A 22,711-nucleotide genomic window follows, 5' to 3' on the forward strand; every position below is an offset into this window, starting at 1 on the left:
CTTCTAGACCTGGGAAAGAGCAAGGGTCTTCCCAGAGGTAGAGCAAGCAGGCTGCCTGTCCCAGGAGAAGCCTTTGCCCCATTTTATGCTGCTCATAATCTTGGCACTAAATTAATAAGGAATATTAATGCTTGTCATCACCATGTCAGCAGGCCAGCTCAATCTTAGAAAGAAAACCTGGTTAAGCTCTGACCCACCCAAGACATTCCTGGCTGCCTTGCAGTTACAGTTATTAATTATGGATGGCCTCTAGGTGCAGCTAGACTGCAGCATCCTCGCAGTGTTCTGAGGACCTAACAAATGCCTAAAAATACATTAGATTTTACTCTTGTAACCTCAACATACAATTGCGGTTCTTCAGGAAATGACAGTTCTAAAGGAAAGATCTAGAAGGAGGAATTTTCCTTTAAATGGATTTTTTTGTTTCTTTTAAATCTGGCGTTTTGGTGGTTCGCACACCTCTCTACCAACGCAGGCCTTGAAGGGTCGGGAGCAGGGCCGGGGAGAGTCGGGGGCGGGGAGGAGCGTAGCCATGCAGCCATGCTCAGAAAGTGCCGCAGGAAGCCGCTAGGTGGGGTACTCACCGGGGTGTTGGACTGCTCTGTCAGCTTCTGCTCCCACATCTTCAAACGTCTCTCCCGTTCTTTGAGCTCCTGCTCTTTAAAGCTGAGATCGCGCTCCAGTTTCTTCAGCCTCTCAAGGGTCGCCTCAATTTCACACCTGCAGAGAGAGAACTCTGTGAGTCTGCACTCCTGCCTGGGCTGTGGACGCTCGGTGGGTCCACGGGAGTCCTAACCAGACTCAAAGCTGAGGTGTGGGCTTTGAAACTGGCCAGGAACCGACCGGAGCAGCAGGACTCTTTCTTACCCTTCAAAATCAACAGATGGTTTCTAGTTGGGGAAAAAACAAACTCAGAGCATTTCAGCAAAGCACTGAAGAGTGACCCACGTGGTACGCGTCGGGAGCTGGCCTCGTGGGCTAGCCATTTAGTCCCTGCTCAGGGTTTACGAAGCTCACAGAGCACCGCTACGTGGCCTCCCACCACAGCCCCACAAAATGTCAGGGGTCTGTGCTGTGGATGCGAAAATGGCACCAGGTTGGCACTACCGAGCTGGCATTCCTGCCCACGGAGTGGCTCAGCAACCATGAGCAACCTGGGATTTCTTTGCCTGTAGGGGTGGTAGTCATCAGATGCCAGGGTTCGAAAATGGGCTTCATCCTAATTCCTGGGCCTGCTTGCTGAAAACAGTGAAACACAGATACCTAAGACTTTAGAGAAAGCACATGGATTGCTGGGTGGTGAGGCTATTTCCACTATGTAACAGACACAGGTAATTGTTTTTTCTCTGTTTTTCTTTTATTGAATGAAAATAGACATTTTCCATGTAATATATTTTGATTATGGCTTCTTCTCCCCTAACCCCTCTGAGATCCCCCCTTCTCATCCAAATCCACACCCCTCCTGCCTATCCTTAGAAAACAAACAGGCCTTCAAAGAATAATTGTAAAATAACATGAGATAAAAACAAAAACAAGATAATTGGAATGACACTCAAACAGAAGGGAAAAAAAGCCAAAGAAAAAGCACAAGAAACACATAAAGATGCGCGCGCACACACACACACACACACACACACACACATTTGTACACACAGGGATCCCAACACATGATTTTTATAATCTGGGATACTTGCCCAGAGAAATCCCGAGTTTCTTTTAGAATCTATCCTTTTAAAGGAAGCACTTTTCCTCCTGTCTAGGCCACTCAGAACACTCTGCCCAGGAACAGAGACTGTTCCCTACAGACACTGAAACTGGCAGGATGGCTGGGCACAAACTTTCCTGTCTAAATTTATGCTCTGAGAACTGGAAGTTCTCCGCCTTGAGTTTCTGAAGAGCTGGCACACACGAGCCATGTAATAAAGAGATGAGAAGGTCTGGGGCGGGGCGGGGTGTGAGAGAAGCAAAGGAAGACAGGAAGGCTGGAGGTCAGCACCTCTGCTGTCCTGAAAGGACTTTCTGCTGAGACAAGCCTGCACTACACACATATTAGAGCATCACGGGGAGACCTTGTGAGTGGAAAGAAGGCATGAGTCCTGGAGCTCAGTTAATAGAGATGTCTAAGCAAAACCTGCCCTTGTGTTTCCAGGGGCAAGTCAGGGTAAGTGGCCAGCTCATTCTACTTGTTACGGACGAAGGATCTGTTGCCTAACTCATGGAACAGTTTGCAGGGGGGTCTGATGAAAAGTCCCTCACACGTGAGACTTCCAGGGCAGCTCTGTGTCCCATGGTCCCTTTCACTGGGGCCGTGTGACAGAGCATGAAGGGACACTAAAGTCACAAAAGCAGAATCTTTTAGAATTACGACTTTATCATCAAATCTAAGCTAAATCCTTAATATTTGACAGAAATATGCCAATTAATGAGCAAGTTTGTTTTAACTTTTCATATAGAGGATTGAAGAGAAAAACTCAGTGTGGAAAACCTTAAACATCCAGACAAAAGGTGAGGAGCCACTTTGAGCCACTGAGAGGGTACGAGGGCGGTCAGCAGGATGCAGAGCTAGGTGTACTTAGTGGTGGGATGGCCTGGACCACTTGTCTGTGTGACACCAGATAAGTCCTAACTCTCGCCAGTGGGAGGGATCCCACAGGAGCTGTCAGTCAGGATGAAAACACAGTCTGTTTTCCTTGTAATTAAATCCAAGGCCTCATCTCAAATTCTGGCTCAGGCAGCCCACTGTGATTTTGAGCCCTTGTGGAGAACAGATCAACAGTTAAGTAAGCGGAAAGCTGTGAGAGAAACACACACCAACGGGGAAGATAGCCTTCCCTTGATCGGTCCTGAGGCCCAGCGTCCCAGCGCTGTTCCCTCTTAAGCTCCAAGAGAGAGTGACCCAAACCCAAGGACATGAAAAGACATCACTCCTTGTTGTTTCTTTTGTTTGTTTGTTTGTTTTTGGTATGGCTGCATCACTTTCCATGCATTTGTTGATACATTTAGAAAACCTTCCCATTCTAAAACTCTCTCAAACCAAATCCAGCCAAGGTTGATTTCAATCATATCAATTTTCCCTTTCTAGGAAATAAGCTGTAATTATTCTTCTTTCCTTAAACAGATTCACTGTGAAATCATAGGTCAAACTGAAAAAAATATATAGCCATACGGCTTTTCGTATTGCATTGTAAGTAGACACTCAGTAAAGGTGTGATATGAATACGTGACGGGTCCTAACCACCTAATCTGGAAAGATTACATTATTGATCTCTACTTTGTGTCCCCAGAAGGCGTGTCACTGTGACAGTACTTTGGTCACCGTGGAGAGACAACCAACCAGGTGCTTTGCTAACAGGCAAAGCCTGAATGCTCCATTTCAGCCCGTGTAGCTCGTTCACATGCGCTGCTGCAGGTCTGCAGGGCCCCAAGAGAAAACAAGAGCAGGAGCGCCAGGATGCAGGTTCGGCTCATAGGTCAAAGGGAGGAGCAGCGGGTGGTTTGAGAAGCAGAATTGGATACTAACTCCCTTTCCTTACAGTTTGAGTGGCTGTAAGTACGCTAGGCTTACAGAAGAGTTTCAGAATCATGGACTTTTCTGAATTAGGTGCTTCTTCTGCCTGTGTGGAGAGAAAGCTTGGGCAGAAGGCCATCATTTGCAAGTAACCCAGCATGCCTGGACTCACACTTCACACTTCCATTTGCTCAAAGTCTCTGGACTCTGGAAAAAGTAAGGGCAAAGGAAGTAGTGGCATGGATGTCCTGTCCTTTGAACCCACACCATTCTTTCTGGCATGCGACACTCTGAATGCCAGCTTTTTGACTTGATTGATAACATAAAGTGATCACACCCTGCAATTTGCTTCTGAGGTAAAAAGCATACTGTATGCTAACGGGCAGCTGTCATGACCGGATGACCACAGTCTGCCTAGGCCTCCTTCTGGCTCCACTGCAGTGCGGTGTGAGCTCTGGCAAGTTCCCCAAGCTGCTGAGGCTTCAGGCTAGCTCCTGGGATGTGACTGGGGCTGCTGTGGGGACTGAGAAAGAAAACCCAAATGGAGCAAGGGCACCTAGAGGAACCTAATGAACAACGGGGGGCACAAGTATTATTCCCGCCACCCCCTGTGGCTTAACCAGTGGTTACATTCAGTTAGCACAGCTCTGCCGCCTCAAACCAGTCAGGTGGCTCGGGTGAGACGCATACGCTGTCAGAGCAGAGCTAACAACTCCTGAGAGGCCTCGGGAAATGGTGCCCTCTTACCGATCAGGGCACCCTCCCCGCAATTCTTCAGCGTCAGTTCTCTTAATTCCCCACCTTGAAGATGTGGGGTTTCTGTGTTTGCTGCTGAGATGGAGTTCTGTTCTGTCGCCCAGGCTGGGCTTGAACTTGTGGTCCTCTGGCCTCAGCTTCTGAGTAGGTGGGCCTACAGGCATGTACTACTCTACCCAGCTTTTGCCTTGAAGTATTTTAAACATTACATTTATCATTCAATTAATCCAGACTTAAGGTAGACGTTTTCAAGGAGAAAAATGTCATTACTCAGTGGCCCACAGACGCTGCTGCATTTTCTAGTGTGCATATGCCTACACATTAATGCAATGGTTTTATGCTTAGGAGTCGACCATTTTGAATAAATGGGCCTGTAGCCTCCATCCTAAGCTCATTTCTCAGATCCATCGATCAGAGCTCACAGGTAGGGCTGTATCATACTAGATGCGGGGACACTGTTTTTGAAAGCCATTCTTTTTTATTTTTTTATTACACAAGGCTCTGTTTCTAGATTTGGCATTCTAAATGGGGCTGTCTGAACAAGATTCTGCCAAAGCCTTCCCACTGGTTTGCTCTCTAATAAAGTCGTAGAAGGACTTCACATTTGCACATTTTTAGGTCATCTAATTGTTCTATAAAAAATAAATGAATGTATGAGAAACCTATCAGCACCACTTGATTTTATAATGCGAAAATTTGAAAATCTCATAGACGAGTTATTCTCCCTTTTACTTACTTGTTTGCAAATGGAGTTGAATATTTTCCGTGTGCTTATTAGCCATTTGACCTCCTTTTAAATTAATTTGTCAGGTTAGCATGCAACACAATGAGTTTTCTCATGGTGTTTTCACACACGAATCACTGTTCTTTGTTCTCACTTGCTCCTTCCTCTCTCCATGCCCTCCTCCATGCCCTAAACCGCCCAGCTCATCCCTGCTTGTGCTCCCTTCTCCCACGAACTCCACTGCCTTCTCTATTTCCCATCCCACTAGAAAATTCTTCCACTCCGCCAGGAATCTTTTTTCACGACTCACTCATACGCACATATAAAGATACACATATAATTTTATTTGTGTGTGTGTGTGTATTGTGGTTTATCATCTGTTCTAGTGGGCGTGTACACAGGTGTGTGTGTGTGTGTGTGTAAACAGGAGGTTGATGTCGGGGATCTCCCTCAATCCCTCTCCACTATTTTCTGAGACAGGGCCTCCCACTGATTTGATGAGGCTGCCTGGCCAGTGAGCACCAGAGATCTGCCTGTCTCTGCCTCCCCAGCAGGCGGATGTCATACACATCACACTGAGCCATCTTCACACACACACACACACACACACACACACACACACACGTTCTGCATATATGACAGACAGTGGTGTCTGTCAGTCATGTGTCACTTAACATAATGATACTCAGTTCTATTCACCTTCCTGAAAAAGCTATGATTTCATTTTTCTTTATAACTATCCTTACCTGCTGATGAACACCTACATGGGCTCCATTTCCTGGATACGTGTATATGGCAGTGATACACGTGGATGTGCAAGTATCTTAGTGACGTGCCTGCTTTGTCTTTCGGCTGTTGTGGTGGTCTGAGTAGGAATGACCCCCATTCAGATATCTGAATCTTTAGTCATCAGGGAGTGGCACTATTTGAAAAGGAGGTGTGGCCTTGTTGGAGGAAGTGTGTCACTGGGGGTGGGTTCTGACACTTCCAAAGCCCAAGCCAGGTCAAATGGCTCTCTCTTCCTGCTGCCTGTGGATGTGGATGGAGAGCTCTGAGCTTCTTCTCCAGCACCATGTCTGCCTGTGTGCCGCCTTCCTCCTGCCATGATGAAAATGGACTGGACCTATGAACTGTAAGGCAGCCCCAGTTAAAGGCTTTCTTTTAAAAGAGTTGCTGTGGTCACGGTGTCTCTTCATACCAATAGAACACTAAGGCAGGTGCGTACATGTGTAGAAACAGCTGGGTCACATGGAAGTTCTAATTTTGTCCTTTTGAGGAACCTCTGTACTGGTTTCCACAGCAGCCACACGTTCAAAGCCCAGTGCAGTGAGTGGGTATCCTCATTCCCCACATCCTCACCAGCACCATCATCTTACTTGTTGGTAGTATTCAATTTCTTCTTGTGACATGTCTGCTCATTACAGCTGTTTTAATTAAAATGTTCCTCGAAAGGCAGTAACTGTAGCATGCTTGGGGACCTAGGAGAGCTTCTCAGAGGATTCTTGAGGCCTAACTGATTTTCAAGACGGCACCACGACAGAACTGGCTTTTCTACTCTCATTCTTCAGAAGAATGTATAATTTTTCAGATGTTTTATGGTATATGGGCCATGGGATGAAGGCAGAGGCAGAATTTATAACCGGCTTAAAAGATTTCTATCTATCTATCTATCTATCTATCTATCTATCTATCTATCTATCTATCATCTATCTAGCTATCTCTACCTACCTACCTATCTACCTGTATGTATATGTATCTGTTTGCTCATGCATGCATGTGTGCGGGTGCCCAAAGAGACTGAAAGAGGGCACTGGTAAGCCTGAAGCTGCAGTTACTGTGTCTCTGAGCCTCCTGATGCCGGTGCTGAGAGCTAACTGCAGCAAGCTCATTCACTTGCTGAATGAGCAGCAAGTGCTCTCAGCTGCTGAGCCATCTTTTCAGCAACATGAGTTTAAACAAACTGAAAAATACATTTTAATTTTTTTCTCAGATCTAATTTTAACATAATAAATATTATCAGGTACAACTGATTTAAACAGAAGTTTTTCTGGGGATCCCCAGTAATTTTTAAGAGTGAGGGAGAGACGTTGGCGAGCTGGCTCTCTGGGTAGGGGTATGGGCTGTGCAAGCACAAGGACCTGGGTTGGGGTCCTGGCACACACACAAAGCTGGGCGTGGCAGTGCTTGTCGAGAGCCCACTGGGCCTTGCTGACAACAGCCAGCTCCTGCTCCAAGGAGCAAGGAAAGAGTGTGACAGAGCAGGTTCCTCAACATCCTCCTTCTGTTTCTGCACATACATGTACACCGGCACTGGCATACACACATGCACATAACTCCCCATGCACACGCACGCGCCATATATAACACCGCCATGCACATGCACACATAAGAAGTGAACTGGAGTCCTAGGTACAAAATAGTTTTAAAGCTTTAGTTTACCACACTAGGGAAGAAAGTTATAACTGCATGCCATTTCGTTTGTAAACTTATTTAGGATGAGTATTGGTTTTGGCTTTAGGAAATTTCATTGTTTTTTTTTTTTTTTTTTTTTTTTTTTTTTTGCAGAAAATGTACAAACTTTGTTTTCTTTGTTGGCACACTTAAAGAGCGCTATCTCAAACATGGTGATACTTACAATTTTAAAATCCCTCTAATCCGTTGGATAATAGATCAAATAGCATTTCCTCAGGGAACCCCTGCATTATATACTTAGATCGGATCCGATTTGATTGTCAGTGCTCTGTTAGCCACTGCTTCTCTGTCATATGGCTTGCCAGGACAGAATGCGGATGGTAATTTGTGTGCTCATATTTAGCATTTTAACATGGATGTTCCGAGGCTGCTGGAGTGTCCCACATGTGGGGACATTGTACTAACCACTGCCGCCCATCACCAGAGGAGCAGCGGCCTCTTCCTCACCAGGGGACGGCTCAGGAATGTGACTAGAAGCCTTCTGCCTGGGCAAAGCATTTATCTTCCAGGATAAGAGCATTGTTGTTTATATCACTATCGTCATGCTGCCTTCCTTCCTTCCTTCCTTCCTTCCTTCCTTCCTTCCTCCCTCCTTCCCTTCCTTCCTTCTTCTTTTCCCTCCTTCCTTCTCCTCTTCTTCCTTCCCTTCCTTTCCTTCCTTCCCCATATGTTACTGAGCAATTGCTGTTGGAAGTGATGGAGGCAGAGCTACTTCAAATGGCTGTTTGCTTTTCCAATACTCCATCAGTGAGACGCTTTCACTTTGTGACCCCAGAGCGCTGTGGAACTGACCTGGCCAGGGAGTGGAGGCTGTGCCCTTGCAGATGTGCTAGGACAGCAGCTGTCTGCTGGCTGGGAGCTGGGGGAGGTGGGGCAGGAGAAGTGTGCAGCTGAAACAGGGAGGCTATAAAAAGGAGACTGCATTGCAGAGGCTCCGTGGGGGATGGAAAGCTCAGGGTATGCTCAAGACAAGGCTGGATAGCAGGTCTTCTACCCACACACAGAGTTTGAGGGGAATGATCTGATTACATGTGCACTGTAGGAGACAATGGCACACCAGGCTTTTCTTAGTTATTTTAGACCAGAAAACAAAAGCCCTTGGATCTAGATTTGAGCTCACTGCATCAATCTTGTATTGCTAAGAAAAATTCGTGAACGTCATTGGCGCTAGATAGCTATTTCAAAGGAATGAAAATAAACAAGGTCACTGTAAAATATCAATCAGAAAGGAGTTGAGAGCAAGAGGGGCTCCAAGTGCATGCAGTACTGACTTATCACCAGCAGGTGGCGGAGGGCATCACGTTACTGCCAGGGCTATCAGGAGCAGGGATGAAGTTACTTCAAATCTCTGCTGAGTCAGGGGAGGAATGGTGTCCAGCTCCCAAACATGCTATTTATATTCCCTGCGTCATTCGACCTGGTCCAACTGTTTCATCTCGGACTGACTTTTTCCACTCACACAATACAATGCTCTCTTTACCGATCTGTTTTCCTAGCATTGATAACATGTAAGGAGTTTTCATAGGTTTCCCCAGCCCTTGCTCCAGCGGACAGAGCGCTCCAAGTGGCAGGGCTGACACTGTACGCATCTATTTTTCAAAACAACTTCCTTTTCTGGACAGAGGCCAACGCTTCCTAACACAGAGTGTGTACAGAGCAGAAATGGACATGGCCTCTTTTTCAGAAAATAGGCATTCAATACTCTTCCCAAATGCTTAGACAGCGCAAAGACAGCAAGTGTAGAGAAACTCTTGTAAGAATGCAGGGCTCTGGATCTCAGGCTTGCCGCCTCCCCCAAGCTGTGCTTAGAGGCCAGGACTGTCCTGGTGCCTGGCTCCCACCAATGAAGCCTCGGGCTGGCACTCAGGCTGCGGCTACCCACCTCCATTCTGCCTTGTTGTGTAAGAATGAATTACACTGGTCAGGAAGGTTCGTGTCATTTGACATGGACTCCAGGATTGAAATGATCTGCTTGAACGATGGCCGCTTCTGAAGAAGACAAAGAGGAAGCACTGTGAGACTTAAGAAACGAAGCGACAGGAGAAAGTGCAGCCACAAAGGACAAAAAAACGTGACAGGGGTCTGACTTGGTGTGGAAGCATCGGATCATGCGGGTCTGGGAGCCTTATTCTTTACCTGTTGACTTTTAACCGCAGGGCATCAGGTTGGGCCTACTCTTCTGTGGGTAAGGAGAGAGATACCCAGCCCTACCTTGAGGTACAGCCAGGAACTCCTGTGAGAAATCGTAAGTCCTTAGGGACCGCCCTGTGTGGTAGACCAAGTGAAAACTTCAGCAGACTACGCTCACTCGGAGCATTCTGCCATTCACTAAACGTTCCCTCTTTTCTGCTTTTATAAAATGTGTGTGGGCCGGCAATATCTGCTTACCAACCTACTGGAAATAAGAAAATTTCCCAAATCAGTTGGCCCGAGGCCGGGATGTGTGTGTGTATATGGTGGGGGGTGGGGAGGGATTTTAAGCCAGAATAATGTCATTGTTCTCCAGGTTAGCCCCACACGGAAGCCAGCTCTGGTTCCGGGACACCGGAGGGCTCTGAAGGCAGCTACTGAAAAAGCTCGCTTAGTCGGTGTCTAGCAGCCACTCTCTATGCTCACCTCCTTCCACTCCAGCCAAGGCTGAGACAAAAGGTGAAAACAAAAATGGTGGAGATAATAAAGGATGCCGCACGCTCTCTCCTCATCGTGTCTCCTAATTACACCATTTAAGAACAAATTACAGCTACAGCAATTAAAACACGCATTTTAATTTAGGAGCACAAAAACAGGAAGGAACAATGTTGAGGTGTCATGCTCTCAGGACCCAGTGCTTTTGACATTATTAAGAAAAAAAAAAAAAAAGCACTTTATCCATATCTCAGAAACACAAATCTAGGCTATTTATTGACTTCTGTCTTCATTTATTTCAAGGGCAAATACACATGTGTGTGCATGTACAGATAGTGTGTGTGTGTGTGTGTGTGTATGTGTGTGTGTGTGTAAAAGAAAGCCCATTTAAACGTTACTAATCAACAAAGGAAAAAGCTTTAAATAGGGCACTTGAACATGAATCTGAGTTTTAAAACTTCGTTCCCATCTTCATGTCTCCCACCATGTGTCAGGTTTTAAATAATAATAAAAAAAGGTGCACCTTTGCACAGGGACTGATTATTCAAAAAAATGCAGAATTTTCATTTTGCAAGGAAAAGCAGCAAGAAGGGCTAATGATTTTTTTCTTTTTTAAAGACCTGGTCTCATGGATCCCAGGCTAGCCTCCAACTCTGTGTGGATGAGGATCACCCTGAACTCCCAATCCTCCTTCTCCCTCCCACGTGCTGTGCCTGAGGTGGTACATTTCAGTGGTCTCGGCTACTGGAGTCAGTAGTCCAAAACCAGCCCGGGAAAAACGGACACTCCCTTTCCCCCCAACAATGCAGAATTCTTCAGCAATGCTCTTAGGTGTGCTGGCTGCAGAACACGGCACTGGGCTAGGAACTGCGGGTGCTCCTCTGACGGGCCTTTGGAGTGTCATGTACAGATTCCTTACCACGAAAAGAAGTCACAGCCTGTTAAGCATCTTCATATCTTCTGTCTATTTTCTATTTCCATTTTATACATAGGACAACTAGTTTAGAAAGGTATATGTTATCCAGCCTTACACAGAAATCTACTAGGTTGTGTTTTTAAACGTCAAATCCTTTATCTCATAGAACATGATACTAATTCCTTCCTAATTCTCAGCTTCAGAGATGCCATTTAAGACAAAGCAATACTAAATTTTCATTCATATATGTGTATATTGTGTATATATGTATACATATGTATATCTATACATGTATGTATACATATGTATATCTATACATGTATGTATATATATATATATATATATATATATATATATATATATATATATATAATTTTACTTTGGACACAGGGTTTTGAATATTCCAGGCTGGTCTTGAACTTACTATGTAGACTTCTAATTCTCGGCCTCTGCTTCCCTAGGGCTGGGATTACAGACATGCCCAGCCATACTTGGTTTATACAGGGCTGGGGGTTGAACCTGGGGCTTTATACATACTAGGCAAGAACTCTACCAACTAAGCCACACTTCCAACTCCAAGAAACTATTTGAGCATATGATTTAGGCCACCAGAGTGCTCTGTCACTTGCACAGTGCTAGGTTTTTCTTGTATGTCTCCCTTCCTCGCTGCAGAACAGCAGCCCTACAGGAAAGCTGAATATTTCGGTCTAAGTGTTAATACTCTAAAGTCTAAGGACTGAAGAAGGAAATAAAATACTTCAACTGCTGCTCTCCATACAGCACAGGACTGGCACCAACTCTGAGCCATGGAAAGAAAATGTACCTCTCAGAAGCTTTACTGTGTTACGGCTTCTGCATCTACTTTCCATTGCTGCAAAGTGCTATAGCAACTGTAGATACTCCCTCGCAGAACCTGCGATCCATTTAGGGAGAAAAGACGAAAAGTCATCTAGGGCGGTCACTCAGATTAACTCTGGGTCTGGGCAGGGGCTGACACCTGTCAGGGCTCAGTAGTGTATTAGCAGAGAAACTGCACGCTCGGGAAACGGAGCCTGTGAGGTGTGCCTGCAGATTAGCCATGAGGATTCAAGTGTGGGCTGCAGCTGCTGTCCAATCAAATTAAACACAGCAGCCTGGGCTACTTTTATCAGAATAAAATGTCACGAACGTAGGGAACAAAAATCAGTTTCAGGCTTTCTTTCTACTTCATGTGGCTGGAACACAAGATGTTTTCATTCTAAAAAGTGTTCAACTTCCTACATGTTAAAGACATGACAGTTTCATGGCTATTGCTCTGGGCTTAAATTCCTTGTTGCATGACATGATCATAATATCATTTGAGTGCACACTCTTAGGATTTTAACTAATGCAGTAGCAAGATTTTCACTAAGGAATTAAATCATACTGAAATATAATTACAGTTCTAGAGATCTGGTTGCAGGAATCTAGTTCAATGTCAATAATTTCAAGTGAAATTTCTAAACACAAGAGAGAGAACACTATTGTATCATTGTCTATGTTGCAACAGACACAAAAGTAGAGGGGCCGTGACAACATTTAAACAGGACATGTTTGATAATAAACTTACAAACATCTGCTTATAATTTAACCTAATCAGTGGTAAAATGTACATCTCTTTTAAGGCTTAAAACCATGGCAGGGGAGCTGGTGGCGGGGCAACCAGTGGCTAGGGAGCAGGTGAGTGAGTCTTCTCAGCCACAGAAGTGAGGGACATGGCTGCGAGTGGGCCCCTGCTGCCATGCTACTGTATTTTGCCCTCAGTCTGGGACAATGTGTCACAAAGATTCTGCATGAACCAACAAGAATTCTGCCCAGATGACCCCTCTGTCTCTAAAGCCATTTCCACTAAAGAAGCACACCGCCCAAGGACAGACTTGCGTCATCACCATCCATTCCCCGGGGCTCTCACTGGAGATGGGTGTAAATTAGGGAAGAATTCCGTATTTCTCTAGGTTTCTTTGTTATTTTTTAGGACCTCTACTTTTGAATCAGTAGTAAGACCTCAAATTCCATGAAAAAAAAAAAAAGCCTACACAAATGTGAGTTGTGAATTTTGTTTCTTGAGTTTGACTGCTCAGTTGTTTCAAGGTTTAACCTACAATGTTCATTTTAAAATTGTAATCTTTACTATGAAAACCTCGGCATACACAAAACAACATGGTGTGTCTCTATAGCCTATGATGGACTTAAAAACTTGTCTCTGCCAATAGTGTGTAATTTGTATAGCTGTCTGTTGCCTTTCACTTTACTGTAGAGCAAATCCAAGATTCGCTATCATTGTATCCATAACTATTTCCATATGTATCCAAAAATATTTTTTTTTTCTTTTTTTGCCAGAGACAGGGTTTCTCTGTGTAGCCCTGGCTGTCCTGGAACTCGCTCTGTGGACCAGGCTGGCCTCGAACTCACGGAGATCCACCTGCCTCTGCCTCCTGAGTGCTGTGCCACCACCGTTTAGCCAAGAGTATTTTCTTAAAGCTGATCTTTGTGGGGAAAGGAGACGGGCTATCCATGCTTTCATGTGATAAATACACGAAAGCCTAGGATTGGAATTTCTTCAGTTTTATTGTCACAGCTCAAAACCACCACTGGAACTCTCCAGGAAGGACACGCTGTGATTCTATCAAGGTATGGCTCCTGCTGCTCCTCCGTTAGAGAGAGGCAATGGAAGATGCTTGGAGCAGGGAGCCACAGCAGACTGTCTGGGACCGCATGCATCCCATTAGCCCTGACCATGTGGCCTTGGCTCAGCATTTAACCTGTGTCTGCCTTGTCTCCATGAGTGAGTCAAGGGTAAGATCAGCCCCTATATCCAAGGCTTCATAGAAAGTGCTCGAAACAGCCTCACAGATAGTGTGTACCATGTTAGCTGTTCTTTACAAGGCACAATGATCACGATTAAAAGCAAAAGAAGAAAACTGCTTTTGAGACAAGAATCCCAAAGAATGATGAAAAAAAAATGTTGCTAATTGTTACTTGGTCAAGATATGGAGGTGTCAACATGGGGTCTTAGCAATCACCCTGGGGCTCAAGAGCTTGACAATTCACTTGCTACCCCAGGGTTTAAAAATGAAGAAGTGAAATTTCAGAAATCCGAACAGTAACAAACGTACCTTGGCATCAGCTTCCCAGCACTGATGTAACAGTTCAGCAAAGCTTCTGGGGCAGCTGCTGGGAATGGTTAATCTCTGCAACAGGGAGGAAAGCAGAAGAAGAAACAAGGGTTTATTCTTTGAGACCAGGAAATGCGCTGTGAAGGATCATCAAAAACTTAATTCAGAAGCCTAAGCAAGACATGGAAGTTAAAGCTTCTGTGGATGAATATATGACAGAAATTCACATTCCGGTTTATCCCATCTGCTCTCCAAAAGATTGGGCTTTCCCACATGGGAATCATGGTGGATGGAAAGCAGGTTCGTTATGACAGATGCAACGGAGCAGTCCCGTCTACAAGGAACCACAGGAACAGGAGGGCAAGCCGGGACAGACTGCTGGATTCAAAACCTCAGATTTCTGACATAAGCTTTCTGCACGCCAGCCAGGTAACTAGGAGACAAGGCGAGTGTTGGCAATGGGTGTGCAGTTCTGAAGACGTCTTTGGCCCAGAAGAGCACTCTGCATGTTCTCGTTGGCAATTCTGAACGTGCCATTCAGAGCGCATGACTCACCGTTACATTACTTTTGGTCACACCTGTGTACCGAAACAGACTTGATACAAAACAAATTAGCTCGTGACGATCGATCCTACTTGCACATTCCGTAGTTCTGGTTCTCACAGAACATGACACGCCTTTATCTCGAGGAGGAATTTTGTTTTAAAAGGTTTGCTGGGCCAGCGAACGGCTCATAGGCAGCAACAGAATGGCTTGGTGTGTACGAGGCGATGGGTTGACGCTCAGCACTGTGAAGATAAACGATGGCCAGACAGCCTTCAATATGCCACCAAGCATCAGACAGCCAAGAACTCTCTTGCAAGCCGCAAACATCTCGAATGTCCCAGGCATATTTATTTATGTAAGCCAAGTCAACAAAGGGGAGTTTATAACGTCTGGCCTTAGCATCTAACCGAGTTACAAACAAACAGAAAAAATGTGTAACACTTTCCAAAGCCACCAAACTTCTAAGAGCGCAACAGCCACTGCAGAAATGAAAGGGGACTGCTTTTTACATTGTTCTTTGGATATTTTGGAGACAGGGTTTCTCTGTGTAGCATTAGCTGTCCTGAACTGGCTTTGTAGACCAGGCTGGCCTCAAACTCATGGAGATTCTGCTTCCCAGAGTACTGGGATTCCAGGTGTGTGTCACTATTCCTAAGCTAGCTATGATTCTAAGGACTGTTACTCGCAACACTACTGGTCTTGGAATCAAGTTGTTAACCCGGCTTACGTCTATCAGGTGGTATTTGCAGCCACAAGGCGAAGTGCCTCATCACCTTGTATAGTAAGGCCACGTCTGAGCACGTGTGTACTGTCGTGTTTTCATTTATTCGTCACATTACAGGGTTACACGGGCCTGAAGCATGACGCACGAAGCGAGCTGAGGGTTTCTGGTTTTCCTTTCAGCAGGGCCACAGTGGTCAGTGCAGTTGTTACAAAGAGAGCGCTGGGGTTGGAGACACAGCAATGGCCAAACAACGGGCACACATGAAGCTCTGGGCTGCATCGCCAGTGCGGAGGGTGTGTGTGTGTGTGTGTGTGTGTGTGTGTGTGTGTGTGTCTGTATGTGTGTGTGAGTGCTGGGTGTATTGGAGTGGAGAACTGGGAAGCTAAAAGCACTAAGGTTTAAGTCCCTAAAACTGCCTGCAAAGAAAATTTTATGAATAGAAAATTTAAGATGGAATTTGGCTGGAGTTGGGTGAGACTACGCAGAGAGCTGGAGAAATAGGTGTCTGGGCAAGAAAGCTGATCACTTACAGCTAGAATTACAGGTAATCTTCAAGTGGGGTCAACAAATGAACAGCCTCTCCAAATTAAGCTGGGCCAAGGCTTTCAAACCTCTAGGCTTTTGACCTCAGAGAGCAGAACAATATGTCTTTAGCTGTTACTCTACTATACTGGGAACTGCACCTTTTTGATGGAAATCTAAAGAAATCGGTTGTTTGCTTAAAATGCAAGAAGATGGTTGGGAGGGAGAATGAATAAGGGCATGCTACAGTCACACGCACATACATGCCTGTGTGTACTCTGCACACATTAGCAGAGTGGGTTTCCGAAGGATGCCTGTCAGAAGATAAGCAGAGCCGTATCCCAGGGTTTACCAGTGTCAAGAGGCCACATGCCTATCTCTTGTCTCCTCTTACTGGGAAACCTTTCTGGATACAACATTTCAAGGAAAGTAATCTTAAATATATAATCTTGTCAAGTAGTAGCTAAGCATGGACTCAGACGCTTTGTGAAAGGGATTTCGTTAGTGCATTACAAAGTACCTTAAGACAGGACCTGAAGTAGGTGTGTCCCGATTATTCAACTTTAGTGCAGTCTGGATGCACCCAAACACCCCGAAACGGCCCGATCTCTGTACTCTGTGGTACCTCTACTTCCAGCTCACACGTTTCAGAATAAAGTCTTCACATAGAAAAGTACAGTATCTCCCAATAACTTAATTAGGTAGTGTATTTATTTTCTTTTTAATTTTTTACTTTAGTGTATTTTTTAAAAAAGTTTTTGTACCACTTATATGCATTTTTATAAAAAAATGTTTTTATCTTTCTAAAGTTAAAAGAGTAGTAGATTAAATTTAAGTTTAAAAACTTGGTATTATGTTTTATTGTGTAAGTGCGTGCGTGCGTGCGTGTGTGTGTGTGTGTGTGAGTGCGAGTGAGTGCACACCTGTGCTGTGGTGTGCACGTGGAAGGGAGAAGACAATTCAAGAAGGCTGGTTCTCTCCTTCTGCCAGGTGGGAAGTGAACTCAGGTTGTCAGGCTTGGTAGCAAGTGCCTTCACCTGCTGGGCCATCTCACTGGTCCCAATGACGATTTAAATTTCATGAAGATTTTTTTAAATTAATTAATTTGTTATTTACAACAAAACACATTTTACTTACGAATCCAAGTATTTATAAAAGTAGAAACTGAACTCTAGAACGTTCGGAAGGCTCTCTGATTTTTATGGAAATAAAAAAAGGCAAATATATGTACCTTTTATATTAAAAAAAATGTTTTTAGTAATGCCCTTTTATGCTATTGCCTTCCGTACAGGCTCACTGATCACTTGGTGAAGTGTAACAGGGTTTATGGATCTATTTTTAATAGACGTTAATGTCAGAAAGCAGCTAGTGAGAAGCCTTCTTCTGTAAGCGCTTCGAGGCGAAGGTCCCGGATACAGGGCTAGAAAGCACGCTTTTCCCGTGGCTCAGACGGGATGCTCTGCGTGCAGCTAGAGCCTGCAGAAGGGCTCCCGCCTAGTTTAGGGGTGCTGGGCACCCCGAACTGCCCAGCTCGGACGCCTCTGCAGCTATATAAGGTATTCGCAGTGGGGAAGCTGGGGACACAGGGTTCTCTGTAATATTTTTACAGACTCCGAGGAGCCCATAATTATTTCAAAGTAAAAAGCTTTTCTGAAATGCAGCTCTAGAAACTGGATATGGATGTTAGAGAATGGCCAGGTAGAACACATTAACAATCTGTCTTGGCAGTTTAAAGACATCATTCTTATTTAAAAGAAGACTGTTGGAAATATGGAAACCTTTCTCCAACCCAATAACCGAGAGTATTCAACAGTAAAGAGAAATAAAAGATTGGAAGTTGAAGAGGTTTTATGGGTTATGTTTCCTGAAGTCTTAGTTTTGTTATTAAGTGAACTCAATCTTTGGCAATTGCCTGAACACAATGCGAGCGGGACATGTTTGGAAAACCAGTGCCTCTAATGTGGCAAAAATGAAAAAAAAAAATTCTTGAATAGTAACACTGGAAATCCTATCTAGGCTTAATTTCCACTTTTTTTTGACAAGTAAGTAACTGTGCAGAATGGGAATGGCAGATAATTCTCCTTAAATTAACCAGTTCTGCTTCAGTTCACTGGCAAGCTCAGAGAACTTATGTCACCATGTGGGTTCTCTCAACTTTCTCCTTCTTTAACTGAACAGTTCAGGAAGCCTTCTAGCAGCTCATCACGGCACACCACAGTATGTCCCATGGGCTCTCGGGGCAGGAGAAGGCTTCCTTGTGTGTGATGTTCAGTTCTAAGGGGTGATGGTGGGAGCTCCCCAACCCTCAGGCAGGAGGGGAGCCCATCACTCTCTTTGTGTTTAAATACCCAAGGCTTTGAAAATGCACTGGATCGCACCTACCCTGCCTTTCTCTAGATAAAACATTATTGCAAAATAATAGCAATTATTCTGTCGACTCTGGAGGATCTGGGCAGCTTTCTAGACACCTTTCCTGGTTCAGTCCTTGTAGTGTAGAGATTGCACAGGGGTGCCCTGCTTCTGGGTCAGCTGAAGGTCAATGTTGTCTTCACTTGGCTTTGTTAAAACCTGAGCTAAGCATCCAATCATCTGACTGGCAAAAGATACAGAACAGAAACAAGTGGGGCCTCGTGTGCAAAGTGATCTCATGTGCAAAATGATCAGCCACCCCGTACAAGGCCTCACTGAACAGTGCATGGAAAGTGACTACCATCTAATTAAAACCTAACAGCTCTTGTGGAGCAATGAGTGGGGCCTGGCCTTGCACGGAGGCCCCTCTCATCTCTTAGGCTGGCCAGCCCTCTCCCGTCAAATCCAGCCACCGCTACATGCCACCCATCCCCAATGAGTCGGGAGGACAAAACCAGTCAGGTGGCTCTGGGTTACTGGGATCTGGGAGACAGATTCTTGGTTTCTCCTGGTCAACAGTGGCTTTCTGATTAACCTGGCTTGCTCCGTACTCTGCCGAGGCCAGGTCAAAACAGGTCTGCTAAAGCGCTAAGCGGGGCTCTCTTTATATGGTCTCCTGGAGATTATTTTGCTTTAAGGTTATACGCAGGCTTTGTATACGGACGGGAAAATGAAGAAGTTCTGGGGAATAAGTTGCTTTGCCCTGCAGACACAAGCGTGCCCGGGCCGCAGCGCCATCTAAGTTCTCCTAAGGCCGTGAGAGTGGAGGCTTCATCCGTATGCTGAGAGATTTCCATGGCTGTGCGGTTCAGTGACAATTTGAAACCTTTCAAAATGTAGTTGCTCTCTTTGATATGGATGTGCCATGGTCTCTGATGTAGGCTCATAGGTCCAACTAGCTGAAAGCCTCAATTTGTGGGAGGAAGAAAAGCGAGGCTGGGGACGAAGCACAAACGGTGTTTACGCCACTGAAGTCCCTTTGAAATGGAACGACTCTGCATGAGGAAGCCGGCACTCGTGCCACTGCCTCGCCAATTCCAGTGAGGGGCTCATCTTCAATGTAGTGTTCAACGTAGGTGGCAAAACTGTAATTTTTCCCCTTTTTGAAACTATTTTTTCTTCTTTTATTTTTGAAATTCTCATCTAAGCGACAGTTTCTTGTACTACAGTGACTCCTGCTGGGAGAGGTAAGTTGAAGTAGCTGAAGGTCTCTTACAGATATATCAACTCCCGGCCAGTAAAAAAGATGTCCTAAACGCAGGAGATGCAGTTAAACTGTTCCCCTACCTTGGACGCAATGGCTTCTTTCATCACTAAGAACAAACCCCCAGGTTTTACAATTGAGACTGAGAAACTAGTACAGTACTTGTACAATTTTTGATCTACAGCATCACGACGTGAGGCTGCAACAATTAGATGTAAAGGGTCCATTCATGAGGAATAACATCACTCTGACCCTTTGTGTTAGCTCCTACTGCTAATCTTTCCATAAGCGTGAACTTACTTTCAATTTGAAGAAGATGAAAAAGTCTTTTGCAAAACCCCAATACTGTTTTCTGATCTATGCACCTGAATGGAGAAACGGAGTCTTACCTCGTTTTTTTCCACTACAAGCCAAGCTACTTGTAATCCTTCCAAACCTTTAAAGGGGACCTCCCTTGTTAGCATCTCCCAGAGAACCTGTAACAAAAAGGAAAATGGAATTTTTATTCTGGTTCTTCATATTGGTATATCCCTGAAAATGTAGCTAGCATTTAATTGTATCCAGTTACTAGACATAGTCAACCATCATAGAAACTTCGACAATGTATGTATACATTCATACATCGGACTTTTACCATACGTTATCTACTTTTATATTCTTTGTATATAAAGAAAAAAAACTTGTTTTAGAAATTGGAGTAGCTACATTTAAAATTTTATATCAGCAATTAAACTTGATCTTATGGCTCACTGGTATTTTCACATATTCCCATAAACTGGGTTTTATATTTTGTTAGGGAACAATCTTTTCTGCCTTGAATCTCAGACATAGTTTTTTATTAGATAGTAATTTTTGGACAGCATTTTTTTTAAAGTTCTATAATGGCCACATTAAAACAGCCAAGTCCCCAGTTCATATCACCAGCGAACTCATCTGCCGCATACTGATGGATGTCTGTGAGATGATGACATTTAGATTTTGTGATTTGGGCAAATTACCCTCAGAGTGAGTCAGCCTAAGGGATCCGTTCCTACATACATAGATTATGCCATATTCTAAAGCATAGTGCACACTTGATACACATGTAAGCTGACTGTGTGCATGAGTGAATACGTGCACCCAACTTTGTGCAAAAGTCAAGGTAAGTGTGGCAACGAACATCAACCGACATGCTAAGAAAAGTGAACTAGTGCTAGAATGGTAATTTTGGTTTCTTCTTAAACACTGCGTACTGGGGATTTGAAGAGTTGTTTTAATAGGCATCCAAAATAAATTTTTTTTTTTGAGGCAGAGTCTCACTTTGTAGCTCAGGCTAGCCTTGAATTCATGATCCTCCTGCCTCAGCCTCCCAAGTGCTAGCATTACAGCCAGCCTGACATCACAAAGTGTAGTCTACCAGTACTTTGCAAAGCACAAGAGCAGTGTTAATTTTGCTAATAATCATACGATGGCAACCACTATAATTTGAGTGCCTAGTGTGCTCCGAATCCCCATCGCGGGTCTCGCCTTAACCATTCCGAAGCCCTTAGATGTCGTGCGCAGTTTACAGGTGAGGACAATGGTGTTTGGTCAGATAAGCCTGCCCACCCGCACTCAGCCATCAAGTGGGACAGCAGGGACAACAGCTTTCTTCCTCGGCGGCTGTGTGCTCATGCTATGTAATTCTAGGGATGGGGACACTCCAGTGCTGAGAATAGAACAGGCTCTGTCGTAGGTGTGGAGCCAAGGCAGACTTGGGGTGACAACTCTGCAAGGTATGTTTTGCTCTTTCCTGCTGCAAACCCAAAAGCCCATTTCTAAATAGGAGTTTGGAGGAAGGCTTCACTCTGTCTGAGTAAGTCCTGTAAGCCTTTAACTGTAGAGTCATTATGTCCTCAGCCAGCCTGCTGTCTTGTTCAAGCCATAACTTGTTAGGTGAATGCTGGCTAATACAAAGATAATTAGCAAGAAAATCAGGGAAATTGGCAGATGCTCCTCAAGTAGGAGGGGAAGGAAAAAAAAAAAATCCCTGTAGCCTCTTTGGGTTTTTAATCAAGTGTGTAAGATACCTCTTCAGAAGGGCTGCTGAATAATTCCATTTGACTTACACAAGTGATTAGGAAAAGGTAAGGGGCATCCCAGAAGGAGAGGGTTCCAGTGCTGGCTGTAAGCGAGGGAGGGGAGGAGTCAGTACAGGTATGCAGTCACCCGCCACCCTGCCTGTGCAGGGGAGGGGGTGGCTCTAGGCTGAGCAGGAAATGAAGTCCCTCAATTTGCTGTGATTACCACCCTCTGTTGGTGCTGGGGACAGAAGGAGAAAGGAGATGAAGAGCGGGAACATTGTTCCATTTGGCATTCCTGAGGAAAACGGAGATAAGGAGGCAGCCTCAAAGAAATCAAATGCTCCAGGCCCCCAAACATTAAGGTGGACAACTCATGCTTCCCCTTTTCTTAGTCTGGGGACAAGCACAACACCCACACAACTATGTGCCCACAGGGCGGATCTGCCTGGATTCTACAGAGAAAAACGCAGCCCCCAGGAGTCTCAGGAAACAACACCAGAAAGGTATTCTTCATTTTTTTTAAAAGATCCAAGTAGTTGGCTGGAAAATATCAAAAGTCTAATAAGTTAAGAGGTGTGACCCTGAAACTGGACAGTATCACTCTGCCTGTGTTTCTGAATAGCTATGACAGCCAAGGGAGGGCTTGAGGGGTTGGAAACTGTGGGAACCGAGGCACCCGCCACCAGAAGCCTGAGGTTTGGGAACCCAAACAAGGTCCTCGATTTGGTTCCTGTCTCAGCACCTCCCAAGATTTCCCTTTATGTCCCCCTACTTGGGAATGTACCCAAATGAAAGCAGAATGAGCTAGGGTGGCTTTTTCCTACATTCAACAAAAACGACATTTGGCATAAAAAGTAAGTTTGTTGAGGAAGTCACTCGGAGGTCTAAAAATATATTAAGTCGATGCCTTAAAATACCAGCTCCGAGGACACAGGCCAAATACTGCTTTGATCTTTCACCTTAAAAATATTTTCCAGCTCATTGTATATTGAGACGTCCCTCCAGTTACACTGCACTCACAAGGAAAATTTCTATTTTCAGTTTACAGAACAGAAAGTTGGAGGCTGTGTATTTCTGCCTTTTCTCTCACAAACAATGGGAAGCCATTACCTGACACTGCCTGGTTCTG

At 44.8% G+C, this 22,711-nt stretch overlaps 1 protein-coding gene across 3 annotated transcripts in view; it reads right to left on the reverse strand.

The window, feature by feature from the left end:
* The window catches only part of Map3k20 (mitogen-activated protein kinase kinase kinase 20), a 146,286-nt gene that overhangs the window by 43,797 nt on the left and 79,778 nt on the right, over positions 1 to 22,711 (reverse strand). For all 3 annotated transcript variants that reach the window (XM_021646985.2, XM_021646986.2, XM_021646987.2), the window contains exons 8-11: positions 19,930 to 20,016; positions 14,136 to 14,210; positions 9,343 to 9,449; positions 585 to 720 (exon numbers count right to left, since the gene is read on the reverse strand). In XM_021646985.2, coding sequence (XP_021502660.1) covers positions 585 to 720; positions 9,343 to 9,449; positions 14,136 to 14,210; positions 19,930 to 20,016 — 405 coding nt within the window. The remainder of the gene's footprint in view (positions 1 to 584; positions 721 to 9,342; positions 9,450 to 14,135; positions 14,211 to 19,929; positions 20,017 to 22,711) is intronic.

The sequence above is a fragment of the Meriones unguiculatus genome, chromosome 8 (genome assembly GCF_030254825.1).
Source record: "Meriones unguiculatus strain TT.TT164.6M chromosome 8, Bangor_MerUng_6.1, whole genome shotgun sequence".
In the NCBI taxonomy this organism is placed as follows: Eukaryota; Metazoa; Chordata; class Mammalia; order Rodentia; family Muridae; genus Meriones; species Meriones unguiculatus.